A 19,958-nucleotide genomic window follows, 5' to 3' on the forward strand; every position below is an offset into this window, starting at 1 on the left:
TTAATTCCAATGAATTACAGCATCATCAATGAAGCATAGTTTCTTTTAATGATTTAAAGCCCCAATTGCTGCGAATGTGTAATAAACCGATCTCAAAATATCCTCAGTTTTCCCAAAGTTTCTTTGAATGAGACCCATTAAAGACTGAAAAAAGTGTATAATACTGTCATAAGTGTCAAAACTGGCATGTAATTCAAATGTTTGAACATCATTCAGATTTCCGGCCATTTTGAAAAACTAATCATGTGACAGAAAAAATAAAGATTACAACAACAAAATGTTGGCCATCGTGTGTTGTGCGTTCAAGTAAATGAGATCATGCTTTTTTTGTATGATCACAATGTGTATATGCCGGAAATACTGTGGTTTTTGTACTTTCCCTCGGGGCGCCATTTATGAGTTGCAGCACCCGTTTATTATTTAATCTATTAAAGCGCAAGGCATGACCCAAATCGGTGAGCAGTGATACTTGAATACACTTCCTTCCGTTAGCACATTTACATGAACCCACTTTGGTTTGAAAATAAAATCATAAAAATAATGCATAAAATTTGCAGCTATTGGGGCTTTAAAAACTGCCAGAGGTAACTTTCTGTGACAGGCCAATGTGCAGAGACTTTGAAGACAGAGGGCGTTTTCTAGAAAGAAGTGACTTGCAAAAGTTCCCAAAGGATCTGTGTAAATTTGGTGATTGAACCACAACAGGTAGTCAATAGGTCATGAGGTAGCATAAAATGAGTGTCATTCTGGTAATCTTTTGACTTTGTTTGTGTTGAAATTTTTATATTGTTTGTACGCTTCAGGAGACTGTGACTTTGAGAATGGTCTCTGTACATGGAGTAATGAGCTTGTCACAGATGAATTGGACTGGGTTCTGAATAAAGGCTCCACAACTTCTTCCAAGAGTGGGCCAGACGCTGACCATACACTGGGCAATGAAAATGGTAAAAAGAATATATTGAGAATCTTAACCCATATGTTATGCCATGTGAATTTTCAATTATGGTTCTGACCCCGCTTACCCACAATGCAACTTGGTCACAGTTGGAAAGAAGATGGACATGATGTTACACATGTAGTGCTGTTTCTAGTCTAGTTTTGATAATATGATTTAAAGGGTCAGTCGCTGTAACTGTTACTGATTATTTCACCATTGATGTTATGTATGCCAATTTCAAGTTCTTGTTCTACTCCCAAAAGCATGTTTAAACGTGTACCACCTATTTAGCTTGCAATCCCAGCATTGTGTAAAATGCACTGTTATTTTTGACTTTTGAGTTCAAATCCAGACCAGAATTCACATGTCAACAATAACAATGCAGTCTACACATGTACAGGCTGAGTTGACAAGCTGAATACTGTGTATCTCAACATGCTTTGGGGAATAGTGCAAAAAAATTGTAGTTGACATTAAAAACAAAAAAAGTCAAAAATCAAAAGTTGCGGCTACTAGCCCTGTACACTGCAGCATGCTCACTTAACATCATAAATCATTGTACATACCAAGAATGCAAAATACAGTTTTTTTTTTGCTCTTTCAGGAACATACATCTATGCGGAGACATCAAATGCTGCAAAGAATATCAACGCTGTGTTGGTCAGTGAACCATTTATGAATCAACCAGGCACCTACAAGTGTCTTGAGTTCTGGTACCACATGAGGGGAACAACTGTTGGAATACTCGATGTTGATCAGATGGTCGGTAAAAATAAATCATTGGTATGGTCACTGAGTGGTGAGCAAGGCAATGACTGGTTGTATGGCAGAGTCAGTCTTAGTCAGAAGAGTGATTATCAGGTGTGTATATCGATATCTGCATTACAGTTGCCAGTGAAATGTTGAAATCAAGCTACTGTCTTGGTAGTTTCCTAAAATCATTAATATTTGCCATGACTTGACTTTCATCACTATCAATGGTTTACTTTTGCGTTTAGTTATTTTAAAAATATTTACTATACCCCATTTTCTACTGATACTAAATTGTCAGACATTCTGAAGACAGATTTCTTAAAGTTGTCAAGTATAACCAAGAAGATGTTCTTGAGTTTCTGGTAACACTACACAAGGATGGGTATCTTAGCATATCAGCTGTAGTAACGATCATGTCTAACAATCAATGGCACACATTCACATGGAAACTTTGTCAATCCATTAACTCTTTTTAAGTTCTGGCTAATGAACGATGGAATTCTAAACATTTTAAATCCTGTTATCTTTTGGTTTATCTGAATATTACCAGATAATGTTCACTATGACAACAGCCGGCAATCAAGGTGATATTGGTCTAGATGACATTGCTGTGACAGATGGATACTGTTCACGTAAGTACTGTATTATCATGTGATCTGTGCCTTTTTATACCAGATCACTGGCAATAGCCCTCAGATGCCAACACAGATAGCAAAAGTTTACAGTGACATGCACATTGGCAATTTTGTCTGTAATGTTTGTTTGTCTTGTTGATATTGAATACGTCACAACCAGGACACCTACCGCCTTGGGTGTTGTGTGTACATGCTTTATATATTGTAGAAATGAATTTTCTTTAATTGAATCAGTGACCCTACTTTGAATGTGGTAGTGTAACAAATGTGCAATATGCAAGCATAGCAAAAGTTGTAAAAAGATTTGACAAAACTTCTGTTCCATTCTTGATATTATTGCAGCGTATTCTAACTCAAGTAATGAAACCAGTAGGAGATATTGTGTAAATCTGCTGTGCCACATATCTTTAGTAATCATTTGCCCAACTTTGACATTTGATATTGATTATTTTGCCTGAAGTTCTCACTTAAATTTTGTTAAAATGTTTCACTGGTATAGCATTGCCAGATGGAGCTGCACCAACTGTCCTTCCAACCAGTGCACCAACGACTGCCGCAAGAGTAACCACCACTCCAACATCAATGCCCATTGGTCCAGACAATTGTGACTTTGAAACTGGGATTTGTGACTGGTCACAAGTCAGCACAGATGATTTTGATTGGACAAGATTCAGTGGCTCCACACCAACAGCTGGCACTGGTCCATCAGGAGATCACACAACTGGAAGTAAGCCTCTTTTGCGTGATAATCAGGGATAATCAGGGTCAGGGAATATTTTCCATGAATACCAGGCTTTCATTGTACTTGTACGTGTAACATGCAGTTACATCCACTGCCATGGTAAATTTCAACTATGTGGAATAATCTTCTGCTCAAAGTACAGATCTGCCGTTAACCATCTCTGACAGATCAGATGGCATAAGAATTCTTGTTTGACTGTTACAGGTGGATATTACATGTACATAGAGGCAGACTCTCAGCTGCAAGGTAACAAAGCCCAGTTGATCAGCACTCCAGTCATAGCCAACCAAGACGCCTGCTTCCATTTTTGGTATCACATGTACGGTTCTCACATGGGCACCCTGACTGTTTACACCGCTAGTGGCTCTGTCCTGGGCAGTCCATTGTGGACCAGAAGTGGCATGCAGGGTAGTGTCTGGAGATATGCCTCTGTGACCATCAGCACCAGAGATCAGTTCCAGGTAAGCATTATGGACTATGATCATGATTTAACATATGCCCTCAGGGTGTTTGATGGACATGTCAACCATCTCTATTATTTCGTATGTTGATGCATGATGGGAGCAGTTATGGTACATATGTGCAAGGGTATATGTTTGTGCATTGCTTCTTTCCTATTGGATTTCAACTCACGAGTACAATCATTTGATGAGCCGAAAAAAAAGGAAGGTGAATATTCATCAAAATTAATTGTCTTCGGAAAATTTTGATATGATTTAAACTGAAACCCCCAAATAGCTTTATGCAATAATTAAGTACTATTGATAAGAAGTATTTCTAGAATCAAAATTAGAGATTTCTGCTCTATAAAATGATAGGACAGTGTTTCTTAAATTTTGTCTGTCATCTCTTGTTGTAGGAGCAAGTTGGTCATATGCAATTGTTGTGATCTAAAATTTCCTATTTCCATTGTAGTGAGTATTTGGTTATCATTACAAGTAGGGAGGCCAGCAGGTCGCCCAGGACGTGCTGAATTGACACTCAATCACCAGTGACTTAGTCATGTTCAAAATTGAAAAACATCGATAACGGGAAAGAAAATTGTGGAAAAAAATACATGAGGCTAAAAATTAAAAATGCAGCTATTCTCTCATATGTTTTTTATTTCTTTATATGAACTACTTACTTTTTGAATAAACTGCAAAATTGAGCTAGAAACGGTACCGGGAACGGCGATCTGAAACATGGCAGCACCTAATATTTACATCACTGATTTTGAAACGCATTTTTGAAGGTGAGCCAATCAAAACATCCCTTACATAGAATACTCATTTGAAAGCCCAGATCTCGCTCTTTCTCGTGATATAAGGTTCTTCACCAACATAGGGCAGTGTATATGACCAAATCCGAGACAAAAAATTGAGAGCGATTTTTCCGAGACCTAACCCGACCAACTCTCAGTGAAACGTCCTCTAGTACGCAGTTTATCATTATTTCTTTTGAATTTTTGCTAGAAAAATGAGAAATTTTGAACAGCTCACGTATTTATTGACGGAGATATTGACCACGCTTCACAGTAAGTGAGGCTACCCACAACTCTCCATGATCCGTACACACGGAGATCACTCATTGAACTGGAGCAAATTTCTTCTGTACACAGAACAGCTCGGTCCATATATCAAAATTCTGGGACCATAGTTTTGATAATCATAATTCTCTAATTTCTCATGGTGAATAATGAGAAGATCAATCCCTTTTGCGCAGAGGAGATAGCAATTTTGTGATTTTGTCGACATAGATTTTTGACAGCCATACACAATATTTTCAAGGAAACTAAGGGAATAAGTTGCATCTGTGTTGGCAAAAGAAAGGGTATTGATTTTTTTAAATGTTTGTAACAAAGGAAATTTGCATGTCTGACAGGTGGTATGATGAGACCATCTTAGTTGCTGATAACTTTACCATGACAAGTATGCAATTTTTAGCACCTCCAAACATCGACTTCTCATTCAATTTACTCCTGAATTTTAAAGATGATCAATAATTTTGGAACATAGTTTTAACCAATAATCCTTAAATTAAATTCTAAGTTTCAAATTGTTCAGAAACTGATAAAATTGAAGAAGCCTTTACCAAATAATGTCAAAACTCCACATGGCCCCAGTGGTGATGTTTTGAAAGCCTTTATTTGGATAAAATACTTTTTGTAGGTAGTTTTAATGCAGTAGAGCTATTCAAAAGTGTCATCAGCTCAAAAAGACCTTCAATTTGATATATCACTTATGCCATTTGAGCTTAATATTTTCATTTTGTCATTTCTCGTTAAGTGTCGTTCATCCGTTGCCATGGATAAATCCAATATGGCCACCATCGTAATCGCGTAATTTTAGGATACATTTGTGTGTGCCATTGAAATCTATCTCCATGCCAAATTTGGTACAAAAAGATGTTTTATTAACAAAGTTACAGCAAATTTACTGTAAATTTCAGCTAAAACTCCTTCATTTTTGTCCCATTGTTCCCATTGTTATTATATGTATTGTCTTTCTACAGAAAGAGTAAAAGTGAATGTTTTAAAAAGCTATAAAATTGTAACCGTTCATCCAATTTCGAAAATTAAAAAATGTTTAGCTTCTCTCATTGAAATCTAAAAAACTACATTAATTAAAATGTAGATTGAACATTTCAAAATTTCAGTTGGCCTCCCTATTACAAGCAAGGTTTGGTGACACTTCTATTGCCTACATCTACATTCTGTGAGCAATGTCTCTGGTTTTTTACTCCATAGATTGTCATAGAGGGCATCATTGGTGAATCATTTGAAGGTGACATTGCTATTGATGATGTCAGGTTAGACTTTGGTCAATGTCCACAAGGTACGTACAGTGTCAGATACCATTGCCATTGTGTGAGCAACAGAGGTAATAATGTTCATTGCAGCAGGTCTGATGGAAAAAAGTGTTGAAACTTTGATGTAACATCTTCACTTCTTTCCCACATTTTTTTCATTGCAAATGTTTCTTGGAGAAAGTGTTCCTCAATGGTTTGTTTCCATGCAAATAGGGCTTTATGCAGTTACAGGTGTTTTAACTAAGTATAGTGACACTCCCACGTCATCAGACTCTGCTGCTTGAAATGCAGACAAATTTTGCCACAGTTGTGTATGTGTGGCTGTTGTTGCAACCTGTGGTCTGAGCTGTTAACATGTCATTGTTACACTAGCCGTCATCTACCAAGATGTATTTTTGTCATTCTTGCTTACGTAATTTTCAAAGCTGTAATCTAAAAATGTGAACAAATACTTACTTTTGCATATTAATGAGAGAAAAATGATCTCTTATGTGAACAGCACCCTTTATGCGTTTTACAATGGCATTCATGGAGATGATCATAAACTATGACCACATCTTTCATATTATTCTTGCTCATATTTCTCAATAATCTAATTAGTGACTCCAAGTCCTGGTGCTTCTCCGAGATATTGTGACTTTGAGAACAGCTATGTTGCTTGCGGTTACACCCAGGAGTACGCCACAGATGACTTTGATTGGACGGAAGGGTCAGGTGGTACATCGTCTACTGGCACAGGGCCAAGTGTGGATCATTCAACAGGCACTGCTGCTGGTGCGTGTTCAATTCAGACCTAGCCTTGTGTCAAGGCTATAAATAGACATACACACCAGTACATGTATGCTGATGGAACACGTCTTTGCTACACAACTCAATATTGCTCATTCGGTAAACACCTTCTGGTGGCATTGGCTCTACCCGATTAACTTTGTAGAGTTTAAATCAGAAGCCACTGTGGTCATCATATCATCACTGAAAAAACACTCAGGTCTGCTTTTCAGTGGAATCCAAATATCATGTTCATTTCCACACAAGTTCAAATTTCCTTTCTATTGACTTCAGTTTATAGGTAGTAGAAAGTAAAACTGCTGTTTTTTGTTTATGATGCGTATGACATTGCTTTATAAAGCCAACAACAGGTTTAGGTACAAACACAGAAATGGACGCTTTTGAATTACAAAACATAACTGTAAATTAAATGTAATATTTCTCACTGTGGATATGTGCCCATAATCATAGTAATGCGGTGAAAAATTATATTTAAAAATCTTTCATTACAAATAACGGCTATATATGTTTCAGGTAGAGTAATAATTAACTGACATGGTATTATAACTGATCAACCTGAATGTTTTATACAATATAACTGACTTTTACTTTGTCCAAACAGGCATATACTTGTACACAGAAACCTCTGCTCCTCGAGATACTGGTGACAGAACAGTGCTTTATACGGGATCCTATCCACAGACTACTGGAGACTGTCTAGAATTCTGGTATCACATGTATGGATCTGATATTGGGGAACTAAATGTGTACTCACAGGTATCTAGATCAATTCAGTTCTTTGTTTAACTCAAATACATGTCCTGTGTCAAAATTTGTATTGACAACATATTCCTTAAAATTATTAGATGGAACTCACAGTTCTCAAAGTTACAATTCTCAGATATTACAGGTACAATGTGTGTCACAACTGCGTATTTCACAAAATAGGATACACAGTTAAAGACACTCAGAGTTTAAGTGTAGCATTTCCAAGATGAAATAAAGTATCATGTATATTGACTATTTTATGGAATTTGGACACCAAGGATTGCCCATTTTGTACCAAAGTCAGACTGCTGCTAAATTTGTTTTAGCGTTCAAGTATTTACAAAGTAATTTAAACTGAGATGAACTGTATATAAGGGAAACCAAATCCTGAATTTTTTTCTATAAGAATTTGCCAGCTTATAGATTTCAAATAATTTATATAATCACAGAGACCATTACAACCTAGCAATCTCTTAATATGCCTAGAATTCTTGAATGTCTTGAATCAGAAGTAGAAATTTCATTGTTTAAATCTATTACACAGACCAGTAACCAACTCAGCAATCTCCTATGGAGTAGAAGTGGAGACTTTGGTGATCGCTGGAATCTGGCTCAGGTTTCCTTAGCAACCAGCGATACCTACCAAGTTGCATTTGAATCTGTGAGAGGCGATGGTTCCTTCGGTGATGTGGCACTTGATGATGTCACTGTCAATGTTGGAGCCTGTGGCAGTGTAGGAGAGTGCACATTTGAGAAAATTGGATGCACGTGGACAAACGTTCAAAGTGGCGATGATTTTGATTGGATTGTTGGGAGTGGAAGTACAATCACAGATGGTACGGGGCCCTCTATTGACCATACAACAGGCAGTAGTGCTGGTAAGTTCACAACAAACAAATGTGCATTGTCTGTCTCCACACTGTGAATATACTGTAAAAATCTGGTACATTTACTGGTAGTGTGCAAACACGTCTTGGTGCGAAAATAGCAGTGAGTTTCCTCATCGTTACAGGAAAATACTTGTTCTTGGAATCATCCAATCCAAGGACACCGGGTGAAGTGGCCCGACTGGTCAGTTTGATCATGGAACCAACCATACCGTCTGGTCACTGTCTGAAGTTCTGGTACCACATGAATGGCACAGACATTGGTGCCCTCAGGGTGGTGTTGAAGGAACAGTTTGGAAGAGAGCAGGTTATATGGGAGTTATCAACTGGAGACGATGATGTTTGGTTTGAGGGACAGGTTGGGATTGACACCAACCAGTATTATGAGGTATGTCTCTATAAACACAGCGTAGGCAAAGATATTCATCCTTTGAACGCCAAAGTCATTCTGTTGCCTTTGTAAGATATACCCTTGCTGAGCAATTTTTTTCAGATTTTTGCCAAATTTTGATTAAAAAATAGCCAGTGAAATATGATACTTCTTTGGTCCAAAATTATCAAGAAAAAATGCAGAAAAATTCATAAAAATTGGGGAAATGGTGCCCTAAAATTTTCTAGGAGAAATCTCAGCATTTAAAGGGGTAGCTCTTTTAATGCCACCACTAGCTTAGAAAATGTTTCGTAATTTTTATCTTGTTTTGAATTAGTAATTATGTGTTTGTGTAATTTATAAGAGTAATGATGATGTATGGAACACTGACAGAACAAGTTGAATTGAAACAAAAAAAGCAAAATATTAACAAAATAATTGCTTTCTAACTCTTGTCCATAATAGAGATTATAGATTATGTAAAAATAACCTCTTTCTTTTCCTAAGGCAGTATGTTAACTTGAATATTTGTGTTTTCAAAGTTATTTTTTGAAGGTGTTATTGGTGCGGGTGAGTTAGGAGACATAGCGGTCGATGACATATCATTTGGAAATTCCTACTGTGGAGGTAAATACAGACTATTCAGTTGATTCTGTAATTTTGAAAGACTTCAGAATGGAGAGCAGCTTGATTGTTATAATTGTTATTTTGCATATGACTTAATTGGAACGTTTTTCATGGCGAAAAATTGATTTTATGTTCATACAATATCAATGAAAACTATGTCTAGAATCATTTTTATTTTTGGTCACAAACATCAAAATTAATGTGAGTAAATAGTTCATCAGTTACTATGATTTAATATCAACTAATGATGTGTCACCATTTGCCTTTGAGAATAGAGTACTCCAATTGTTACTGTATGTTGCTGAAAGTTCACCTTCGATTCAAGTAACACAATGTGAATCTACAGGCATCTCCCCAATTCTCATGAAAAACACTGTAGTGCTTATGTAACTTGCCAAAAGACAGTGTGATGCAAGGTATAATAGCAGCATTCTCTCGGATTCATTCCCAGCTACTGAATGTTTAACATGTATAGCCTCTAGAAAGTTTGCAACTATAACATTACACTATCTCATGAGATAGTGTATAGTGGTTCTGTTTTCATGCTTTTATGGCGGTATGTTTTCAACAGCATTGCTGTACTTCAATCAAATTTCATCGGTTAGACTTGCCAATGTGAATCCTAGTACTGCAGTAAAGATAGGTAATATGTACTTGAATGTCAATATTCATCCACCTATGGCATTTATTTTACACAGTGCAACCAATTGATGCTGTCCCAACAAGTGTCCCCACAGTACCTCCTACAACGACAGCTGCATCCACAGCGGGTGAGTTCTCTGGATCTCCACTAAGATTTCCTGCAGTTATTAAATTTATTACAAGTTAGTGTGAAGAATGTGTGTAAATGATTTTCAACATTGTTCCTGCTTTTGTAATTCCAGCTCCTTTGCCATTTGACTGCGATTTTGAAACTGACACATGTGGATGGTCACAAGGCTCTGGAGATGATTTTGATTGGACAAGGAGCAGTGGCAGTACATCTTCTCTTAACACAGGACCATCATTTGACCACACTAAGGGAGATTCAAGTAAGTGAGAAAAATTGCCATGGAACCTTGACTTTTAGCTAAATGACAAGAAATGTTTTTATCATTTAATGTGCAAATTTATTTTATTCTTCTGGTCTACGAGGATTGTTTTGTTACAGTTGCTATTTGCTTCCAAATTGATTTGATCTCCAGTGATTATCAGCCTACAACAAGTTTGAGCTTGGAATTTGCCAAATGGGCAACATCAACAATCTCTCTCCAACAACTGTCAACTCACAATTGTTTGACTGTTTCTATGGTGGTCCATATTTGGTACTGTTTTGTTCATCATACTAAGAGGGACATTGACACTCATTTTCTTCACACTATTGTTTGGTTACAGCTGGTTTCTACATGTACATAGAAACATCGTCACCAAGGGTGGCTGGGGAAGTGGCATACCTCTACAGTCCTGAGGTTGTTCCAACCTCCGGCACTAAATGCTTGCAGTTCTGGTACCACATGTATGGCCAACACGTCGACACCTTGAATGTCTACGTGGAGACAGGACCATCGCTGACTACGCCAGTGTGGACCAGAACTGGTACTTACGGTGATGTTTGGCTAGAAGGACAAATAACCATAGCAACGCTCAACAGATTTAAGGTTTGCTTTTATAAACCTCTCTTTAGGTTTTATTGATGTAAAATTGTGTTGCTCTGATTCTAATGGAATAAAAAGAATATCTATGCTAATATATTGTGTTCTCATTTATGCAATCAAAATTGTAAAAAACCTGCACTTCATGTAACTTGTTTTGGAATTTTTTCAGTTTGTCTTTTGTTCTCACAGGAGTTGGCTATATCAGATGTTTTTCTCTTTTAACAGCAGGTTTCATGAAAGGAAGTTTAAACACATCCAGCAGAACTTCCCAGGCTAAACTCGTTGGTTCTGTTTACAAACTATTTTCTATAGTCTAAGAGTTCTAGGCAAATTTTTCCCAGTATCAGAAGCCAATAATACTAAATTACAAGATATTCTTCTGAAGGTTACATCATCAAATGAACAATATATTTTGGAGCTTCTGCTAGTTACAACTACACAAGCTGATCTCTGTTGCTTGGTTACAGATGTTTTGTTTTGATTGACAGGTTGTCTTTGAAGGCACAGTGGGCACTAGTTTCGAAGGAGACATTGCATTGGATGATATTTCAATCATTGATGGAGACTGCCCATCAAGTAAGTGAATTTTCATAGCCTGCTCATTACATTTACGAAACTTTTAACATTGAAAAGGTATTTTCTTTTTATGTCTTGTTTGATAGCTATTGTTGCTAAAAATCATAATTTTTCTTCACTTGGTCAACTTTGGGATTTTCCTTTTGAATTGTACCTTGTTTGATTTTTTTTCATGTATTAGGTGTTTTAGAGCCCTAACTTCCTCGCATATGTACAAAAAATGACATTTTATGGTACTAGGCAGCCCCCCCAAAAAGTTAAAATGTTGACAAATAATTAGCTAATTATTATTCATGAACTTTAAAATGCTGTAAGTTAATTGAATTAGCATAGTCATAGAGCAATAATTTTTGCACGAAAATGCTTGGCTATTAAAATGTAGAATCATTCAAATGTAAATTACAATGGACCCTTTGTCTAAAATAAGGGTAGAACCTGGCCTTGACCCTTTGAGTGCCGTAATTTTTTCCTACCAAAATTTTAGTACATTATTTTACCAGCTTTTGCAAATTTTTCTGTAATTTTGGATCAAATAGACATTTTATTTGCTACAGTTTTTATCAAATTTTTTTATCAAAAAATTTACCAGAGTATATTTTAAAGAGGTGACAAAAATTGACTTTGGCGCTTAAAGAGTTAATGGGACACTGACACTACAGAAACCTAGCAGATGGAACAATGTGTTTGCCTGTACAAACTTAAGAACGAACAGCATATCAGTAATCCAACGGTTTGATACTGCACTGTAACCACGCATTTTCTTGACCCTGTACTTTGCCTCACAGCAAGTTTAGCATGAGACGAGACATTCTCATACAAAATGAAAAGGAAGAGAGTGTTATGCTCCCATACAAACCAAGCTGTTAAAAACACTCTACAAAAGACTTCAGTAGAAATCATGAAGATCTGACATTTGAATGTACCTTTGATTATCCACACAGATCCGTCCTATCAACTTTGCTCCTTTGAAAGTTCGACGATTTGTGGTTATACCCAGGATGCATCTGACGATTTTGACTGGATACTTGATAGTGGCGGTACCCCATCCACAGCAACTGGTCCATCTATAGATCATACATATGGCACCTCAGCCGGTAAGACAATATAGATCTACCTTCTGACCATCTGTGTGTCACATCTCAAATTAGTGTGAGCATCTGTTTTTTCCAATTCAGTGCTCTCGACCCAATTGTACACCATCGTTGGACATGGCAGGAAATTCTCTCATTTATTATAATATCTCTGTCTTCTCATTTACCCAGATCTGTAACGTTATCTTCAGCAACAATTGCTGTGCCCATATGTCAGTATTTCTATGCACTAATCTTCCACTGGCATGGAAAGTATGTGTGGTGTTGTGTTTTCATGAGCCAGATTTGTAAATTGTCTATGAATGAACTGCCAGTGTACATGTGTGCATGTACCGGTATGTCAGTATGAGTATCTATGTAATTTTTAGCTCATATTTGGTATGTATATAAATACCAAAAAGAGCTTAATATGGTGAGTCGATGGTGTCTGTATGTATGTATGTATGTATGTATGTATTTATGTATCTATGTATGTGCAGATGTATGTCCGTCACACGCAAAAGCTTCCTAACCGCCGTACCAACCATCACAGTATTTGGTGTACAGGTAGACCCAGGGGTTGAGATGTGACGTTGTTCAAATGAACATGTCAGTGTCAAAAATATGCAAATGAGGTAAGAAAAAGGGGAAATCCTGCAAATATGTGGGCATGGTGGTATTAACCGAAACCGCCCACACATTTGAGTTGGGGATTCTGTAATGCTCTAACCTATTTGTATGCAGTATTATGTGTAGGAGTGGTGGCAGTGACTGAAACAGGCTACTCCACTGACCTTGAGTCATTTCCTGTCATTGTTCATGTAATGATACATATTGGCAGACCTGCTGAAACCATGAAGGGCTGTGTTGAAACATTCCTCTGCTAAGCCTGTTCCTAAAGTTGACCTCCAGTACCTAAAGTTTCAGACCTTATTTTACTTTTGTCATTCTTGTTTCTCTGGTTTAAATATTTCTTGATGGACCAATTCAAACCAAATATGACCACACTGTCCTTGACGGTATTTTTTTTATTATGTATCTATATACATTGTATGGTTGCATATGAGACTACTTTTATACACCTTGCAGATCTAACATACATAGATCTATATACATATGTGCATTTGTGTATATATGTACTGGTACATTTATTCACCATGTTGACAGCACAGGCCGCACAACTTAACATTGTGAACACCAGTTGAGTCAAAGACCGGGCAACCTGGAGAACTGAGGCAACCTTTGAGTTGTTGAAACGTCAGTACTTTTTATATGAAATTTTAAATATGAGGTCCCGGTTGCAGCCATTGTTTCTAACTAAACCTACTGATATGGTAATAATGTTTGTGGGGATCTTGACAAAATAAGTAGTTGTACATGATTCTTGGCAGAACACTGAACGCTGTGTATACATCTCACGAATGACAAATGCATTCACAAACTATAAACCAAATGATTCAGATTTTGAAAATCCTTATCAGTGGAAAAAAATAATTACATCATTTTACTGTCCATATTTCCATCAGGATTTTACATGTATACAGAAGCTTCTGCCCCAGCAGTGGCCGGTGATGTAGCCAGACTCATGACCCCTCTACAGACAGCTACTGGAAACACAACATGCCTGGAGTTCTGGTACCACATGTATGGCACCACGATGGGAACCTTGAACGTGTATGTCATGAAGAATGGCCAACTGGGCACCGCGTTTTGGAGTCAGTCCCAGAATCTTGGTGACCAATGGAATCTTGGGAGATTCAACTACCTTGCAGACAGTCCATATCAGATTGTCTTTGAAGGAATAGTAGGTTCAAGCTATGAAAGTGACATTGCCATCGATGATGTCTTGTTCACCTCTGGGGATTCATGTACACTTCCAGGTTAGATTGAATTATACATCTTCTCCATAAAGACCACAAATTTTAAAATCAACAATTTGCCTCAATATCGAGAGGAACCAAGCAAAAATTTGTTTTGCTATCTCCTGAGAGACCTCTTTGAAAGCCATAAAAACTAGTGGTGCCTGGATAGTACTGAAAAAAATTGTTCACAAATTAAGGTAGAATATACCTCAGGGACAGATATTTGGACTTTCAAATTTTTACAACCTTTTTCTGATCTAGCACTATAAAGAAGCTCAATTTAAATCTCTTGGAGTAAGAAAAATTTTCACAATAACAGTTTTTTTAAAATTGAAAATTTTATTTTTCCCCTCAGACTTAACACAGGGATGGTGGCTATTTTGAATTCCAAATATCAGTAAATATTAGGTAATTTACTTCTCTACTACCCAACTTTGCATGGTGACCCCTTATTTTTATTCTTGATTTGGTAAAGGGATGGTTAAAAGTCTCACTCTGGAAAATTTGAAGGAAAGTTCAAGTAGTTCACATTTGAGGCACATACTACCTTAATTATATATGCTCTGTACCTGTAATAGTGGACACCAAAAAAATTTAAATACAGTGTTTAAAATTTACTATAAATTCTCTCTCTCTCTACATAATTTGTTATCACACAAATTTTGGTTTCAGGTGCCTGTGATTTTGAGAAAAGTATCTGTTTCTGGCAGAATGAATTGAGTACGGATGATTTTGATTGGACCAGACAGAGTGGGGCCACATCATCTCTTGATACTGGACCAAGCATTGACCACACTACTGGAACATCTGCCGGTATGTCATCATTGAAAATTAGCAGAGAATTATATGGGGGTGTCATATTACCACTAAGATATCAAGAACAAGGAAATTTTAAGTCAGTTAATATGTCTTTATTACTAAATAATCTATTAAAATTCAAAGTCATTCAAGCTCTAAAGGCTGCGTATTGAATTTGATGTAGTGTATCATCTTCTTGTGTAACAATCTCCTTCTTTTGATGTTTCAGTATTTTTGATGAATTATGATTTCTTTTTTTATCCACCAAATGGACCTCATGCCAGGTATTACAGTACAATCACACATTTGTTGCTTCCACATCATAAAAAACTGATAAGGAATCAAAGTATTGCAGTGTTCATCCAAATCAGAGACTAAAATTGGTAGTTATGTGTGCTGTTTACAAATTCTGTCCTGACAAAAGACAGAGGGAAGTAAACACGTTTTAGTGCTATGTTGATCCATATCTATAGAATGACCCATCTTAGAGTGTTATAAAGCAAATTAATGTCTGATATTTTGATAGAAATGGGCAAATGTTTTTACAATTAATGGCTGACATTTATCACTTATCAATAAATGTAACTTCACTTTAACACTTTTGCAGGATATTATGTGTACATTGAAACTTCTGCACCACGAGTTATAGGAGAAGAAGCAGACTTTGTGAGTGAATTACTTGATGCAACATCAGCCAATGGTACGTGTCTCCATTTCTGGTATCATATGTACGGTCCAACTGTGGGAACTTTGCAAGTCATTGTAAGACCAGTAACTGGTTCGCAAATGACTATTTGGGCACAGTCAGGTGACCAGGGTGATCAGTGGCTTGAAGGACAAGTCAGGATTGACTCCACTTATCAATACCGGGTAAGATTTGGTTGATTTGAATTGTTAATATTATTGCTTCATCTGTATATGGATTTTCATGCATGGAATTCCTATAAATGAAGTTTTGATAAAATAAAGAAAATCATTGGGAAAATTTATTATCATAATAAAATTTAAAAAAAAACCCAGTTGTGATAAAGGAGAATTATCACAAACAAACAAAAACAGAATTAAAAAAATTGCTAAGAACTATGATTATAATATCGACAAATTATTTTAAAGTATGGGCAGTGATAGAGGAGCAGTGTGTACTTCAGGAATGCAGTTTTTGATTCTAGCTTTATACTGATGAATTGCAAAGTGTTTGATGAGAAAAGTCAGACAAATAAGCAGGTACCCTATTTGCTGATGCATTTGGTGACAACGTTTTGGAACCCCTAAATCACTGGTCACCAAGCAAAATTTGGTATTAGAGAAACATTGTTTACAGACACTTGAAATTCAAATGGCGTCATCCCTGTTAACTGGCCGAAAAAACAACAGTTTTGCTTTTCACAAAATAAGGCAGAGAAAACTTTATCTACTCCATGAGCTTCAAAATAAGCCCACTCGAGTGGTAGACAAAAAACATATTGTAAAAAGTTTATGAGTCTTAATATCTGTCCTGAGGCGCATTCTACCATAAAGACACATTGCTGAGTTTACATGCCTAGTTGTACCTGATGGTTGACTTTTTGACCACTATATAGATAGATGAAAGTTGTAGTATGCGGTGGAATGAGAACAATTATACAAATTTCTGGCACAGTTTGCACAGGTTATATTGGTAGTGATTCATGGTAGTTGTGTGCATCTTCATAAAGGGGCACTTAAAGTATGTCTCCTCTCAATATTTGAACATATAGCAAATAATCTCCCTCCCCCGTCAAATATTACACAACAAATTACTAATTATACTTTTAATGTAGGGAAGGTTACTGTCAATGCACAGCAGTGTATTCACATACGATAAAAAAGATTACCAACATAAATATTTGAAGTAAAGTACAAATAGCATAGGACAGCAGAGTCTAAGCCTTGTGAGAAAGGCAGGCCGCTGTGTGTTCATAAACCCATAATCTGATAGCAGCGTTTCAAAAGGAGTGAAGTTACCCTTACTGTACACACAGGATGTGCTAGACATTAATTGTAACTCTACATGTGGAATGCATGTATGAAAATACACAACATGTAAATTTTCACAATGTTATTATTTTAGGTTGTATTTGTTGGTACAGTAGGCAGTAGCTTCACTGGTGACATCGCATTAGATGACATCACATTTGATGATGCCCCTTGTCCAATTATACCTAATGATGCTGTACCCATGACAACACTGCCGCCAACTACGCTACCACCAGTTCCAGGTAATGAACACAATAATTTTTTTTGTGCCTGAGAATGCAAGGAATTTTATTGCAGTACATCTTTTCACTCTGCTACTAAGAGATATCCATGTTTGTATGAGATTTGCAATATATGAATTAAAATATTATTGTCCCGTCTTCACAAGATCAAATGCTTCACAACCAAAACTGTGCAAGTGGATTTTTTTCATGGAAAAGGTAGATCTCCATGGACAGAAAGAGGGATGATAAAGGTTGGTCAATGGATGGTGGAAAATCCTCAGAGATGCCTTTCACTTGAAACGTGCCTATGCGATGTCATTATTGATAAATTTACTTGAAGTGAAGAGCTGGAGGCTACTACTGCTGAAGTTTAGCATGAGAGAGCAGCATAAAATGATACGATTGAACTACAACCTTTTATGTGATCGTTAAACCATTCCGTCTGTCAAGCTATTGTATGACCCTTCAAAAATCAAACGTATTCTTCAAACTTAAAAGTATGCTCCAGATATTATTGTTCAGTCAATCCATTTTTTAAATCAAGCCTGAAAAGCTATATTTTAAGGTGGAACTTGCCTAAGGGATAGATATTCATTTACCATCTTAGTTATTCGGTAATCAAAAATGGTATTTTCTTTACAGAGTTAACACAGGGATGGTGGTCATTTGAATTTTAAATATCAGGACTTCTTAGGCAGTTTCTCTCTCTAGTACCAGATTTTGCACAGTGACCCCTGATTGTTATTCTTGATTTGGGAAGAAAAATTGTTGAAAGTTTCATCGAGGAAAGAGTGAGCAAAAGTTTAGGTCTTTCACTTTTGAGGCACATACTACCTTATGAATTGCCTTTTGCCATATTTGTTACAGTGCGCAATATATAGGGACTGTTGTAAAACCTTGCCTTAGAACACATTTTATGAGGAAAGTTTTTATTTCAGGTGCTTGTAACTTTGAAAATGACATCTGCAGATGGCAGAATGAATTGAGTACGGATGATTTTGATTGGACCAGACAGAGTGGGGCCACTTCATCTCTTGATACTGGACCAAGCATTGACCACACTACAGGCACATCTACAGGTATGATTGACATATGCTACGGGGTCTTGCCTCACAGTTGGTACAGTGCCCATAAATTGAATATCACATCTTTCGTTTAATATCTGCTTCACTGATGGTCTTCACATGGTCATTTATCTTTGTAAATATCAACATATTGAGGGATAAAATTTGGCATCAAAAATTCAGCTGTAAACCCAAATACACAAAAGGCTTGACTTTAATCAAATATTTCTGTTCAAGGATTTCTGTGAAGACCTGTAAGAAATTATTGTAATTGAGTGGAAATATCTCGTAGACTGTAGAATTCTGCCATTTGGAAGACATTATAAACACTTAAATCTTATATGTGTTAAGGGTTGAATGTTGTGTCATCATTATTGAGAGATGACAAAAAGCTAGCATTGCCATTCTGTTATTAGGGGCAGGTTTTATATCAGCTTCAGCTCTGAACAAATTGATTAATTGCACACAACTTTGAAAGGAGGACAAAGGATTAAAATTGTGCAACAAGTATTGCAAAAAGCACTGAGTAAGGACTGCTGCTTTGAATACTTAAAATACAATCATATAAATTTGCAGGATATTATGTATACATTGAAACTTCTTCACCAAGAGTTATTGGAGAAGAAGCTGACTTTGTGAGTGAATTACTTGATGCAACACCGGCCAGTGGTACGTGTCTTCACTTCTGGTATCATATGTACGGTCAAACTTTGGGAACTTTGCAAGTCATCGTAAGACCGGTAACTGGTTCAGAGGTGACTATTTGGACGCTGTCAGGTGACCAGGGTGACCAGTGGTTTGAAGGACAAGTCAGGATTGACTCCACTTATCAATACCGGGTAATGTATTGCTACATTTTAAATCATCAAAGTGCTGTGCAAGACTGCCCAATGAAAGTTCTCATCACAACCTAGAAAATATGTTTGCCTGTCCATCAGACAACATCTCAGTTATGTGGTTGAAAATGCCAATTATTTGATGTCTGTACATGTAGACACTGAATCTAAAAATTGTTGATAGACTATTTGTTATGGTAATTTTAGGAATCATCACTATGTTAAACTGGTTATGTAGAAAACAGTTTGTTACAATTAGCAGCCAACAAAATAAATACTAGACCTATCACAAACCAACTTTGTACCTTTTAAATTGATAAATACACTTGTTTGTCACATTGAGTTCACCCATACATCCTGTCCAGCTTCTGGGTACTGTCGACATACCGGTACATGCTAATGACTCACATTTGAACATTTAATTAGACACATGCAACACCCCCATTGATCACCTAAAGTATGTTTGACTCTGCTTTTAGGTAGCATTTGTTGGAACAGTTGGCAGTAGCTTCACTGGTGACATTGCTTTGGATGACATCTCAACTGATTATTCACCATGCCCAACTTTACCTGGCACACCACCTGTAACTTCAGGTATATTTCATACCTTTCCTCTTTCAAC

The 19,958-nt window shown here is 36.7% G+C and overlaps 1 protein-coding gene across 1 annotated transcript in view; it reads left to right on the top strand.

Annotated features, from left to right (window-relative positions):
* LOC139140840 (MAM and LDL-receptor class A domain-containing protein 1-like) overlaps nucleotides 1–19,958 on the top strand; it is a 92,193-nt gene that overhangs the window by 44,107 nt on the left and 28,128 nt on the right. The window contains exons 23-45 of the mRNA XM_070710289.1: nucleotides 804–944; nucleotides 1,542–1,798; nucleotides 2,241–2,322; nucleotides 2,825–3,052; nucleotides 3,272–3,528; nucleotides 5,796–5,883; nucleotides 6,458–6,631; nucleotides 7,248–7,402; nucleotides 7,938–8,271; nucleotides 8,406–8,668; nucleotides 9,193–9,277; nucleotides 9,976–10,047; nucleotides 10,162–10,308; nucleotides 10,652–10,914; nucleotides 11,400–11,487; nucleotides 12,429–12,581; nucleotides 14,084–14,437; nucleotides 15,092–15,232; nucleotides 15,825–16,087; nucleotides 17,307–17,454; nucleotides 18,375–18,515; nucleotides 19,077–19,339; nucleotides 19,816–19,930. Of these exons, the coding sequence (XP_070566390.1) occupies nucleotides 804–944; nucleotides 1,542–1,798; nucleotides 2,241–2,322; nucleotides 2,825–3,052; nucleotides 3,272–3,528; nucleotides 5,796–5,883; nucleotides 6,458–6,631; nucleotides 7,248–7,402; nucleotides 7,938–8,271; nucleotides 8,406–8,668; nucleotides 9,193–9,277; nucleotides 9,976–10,047; nucleotides 10,162–10,308; nucleotides 10,652–10,914; nucleotides 11,400–11,487; nucleotides 12,429–12,581; nucleotides 14,084–14,437; nucleotides 15,092–15,232; nucleotides 15,825–16,087; nucleotides 17,307–17,454; nucleotides 18,375–18,515; nucleotides 19,077–19,339; nucleotides 19,816–19,930 (4,212 nt within the window). The remainder of the gene's footprint in view (nucleotides 1–803; nucleotides 945–1,541; nucleotides 1,799–2,240; nucleotides 2,323–2,824; nucleotides 3,053–3,271; nucleotides 3,529–5,795; nucleotides 5,884–6,457; nucleotides 6,632–7,247; nucleotides 7,403–7,937; nucleotides 8,272–8,405; nucleotides 8,669–9,192; nucleotides 9,278–9,975; nucleotides 10,048–10,161; nucleotides 10,309–10,651; nucleotides 10,915–11,399; nucleotides 11,488–12,428; nucleotides 12,582–14,083; nucleotides 14,438–15,091; nucleotides 15,233–15,824; nucleotides 16,088–17,306; nucleotides 17,455–18,374; nucleotides 18,516–19,076; nucleotides 19,340–19,815; nucleotides 19,931–19,958) is intronic.

This window comes from Ptychodera flava, chromosome 9 (assembly GCF_041260155.1).
Source record: "Ptychodera flava strain L36383 chromosome 9, AS_Pfla_20210202, whole genome shotgun sequence".
In the NCBI taxonomy this organism is placed as follows: Eukaryota; Metazoa; Hemichordata; class Enteropneusta; family Ptychoderidae; genus Ptychodera; species Ptychodera flava.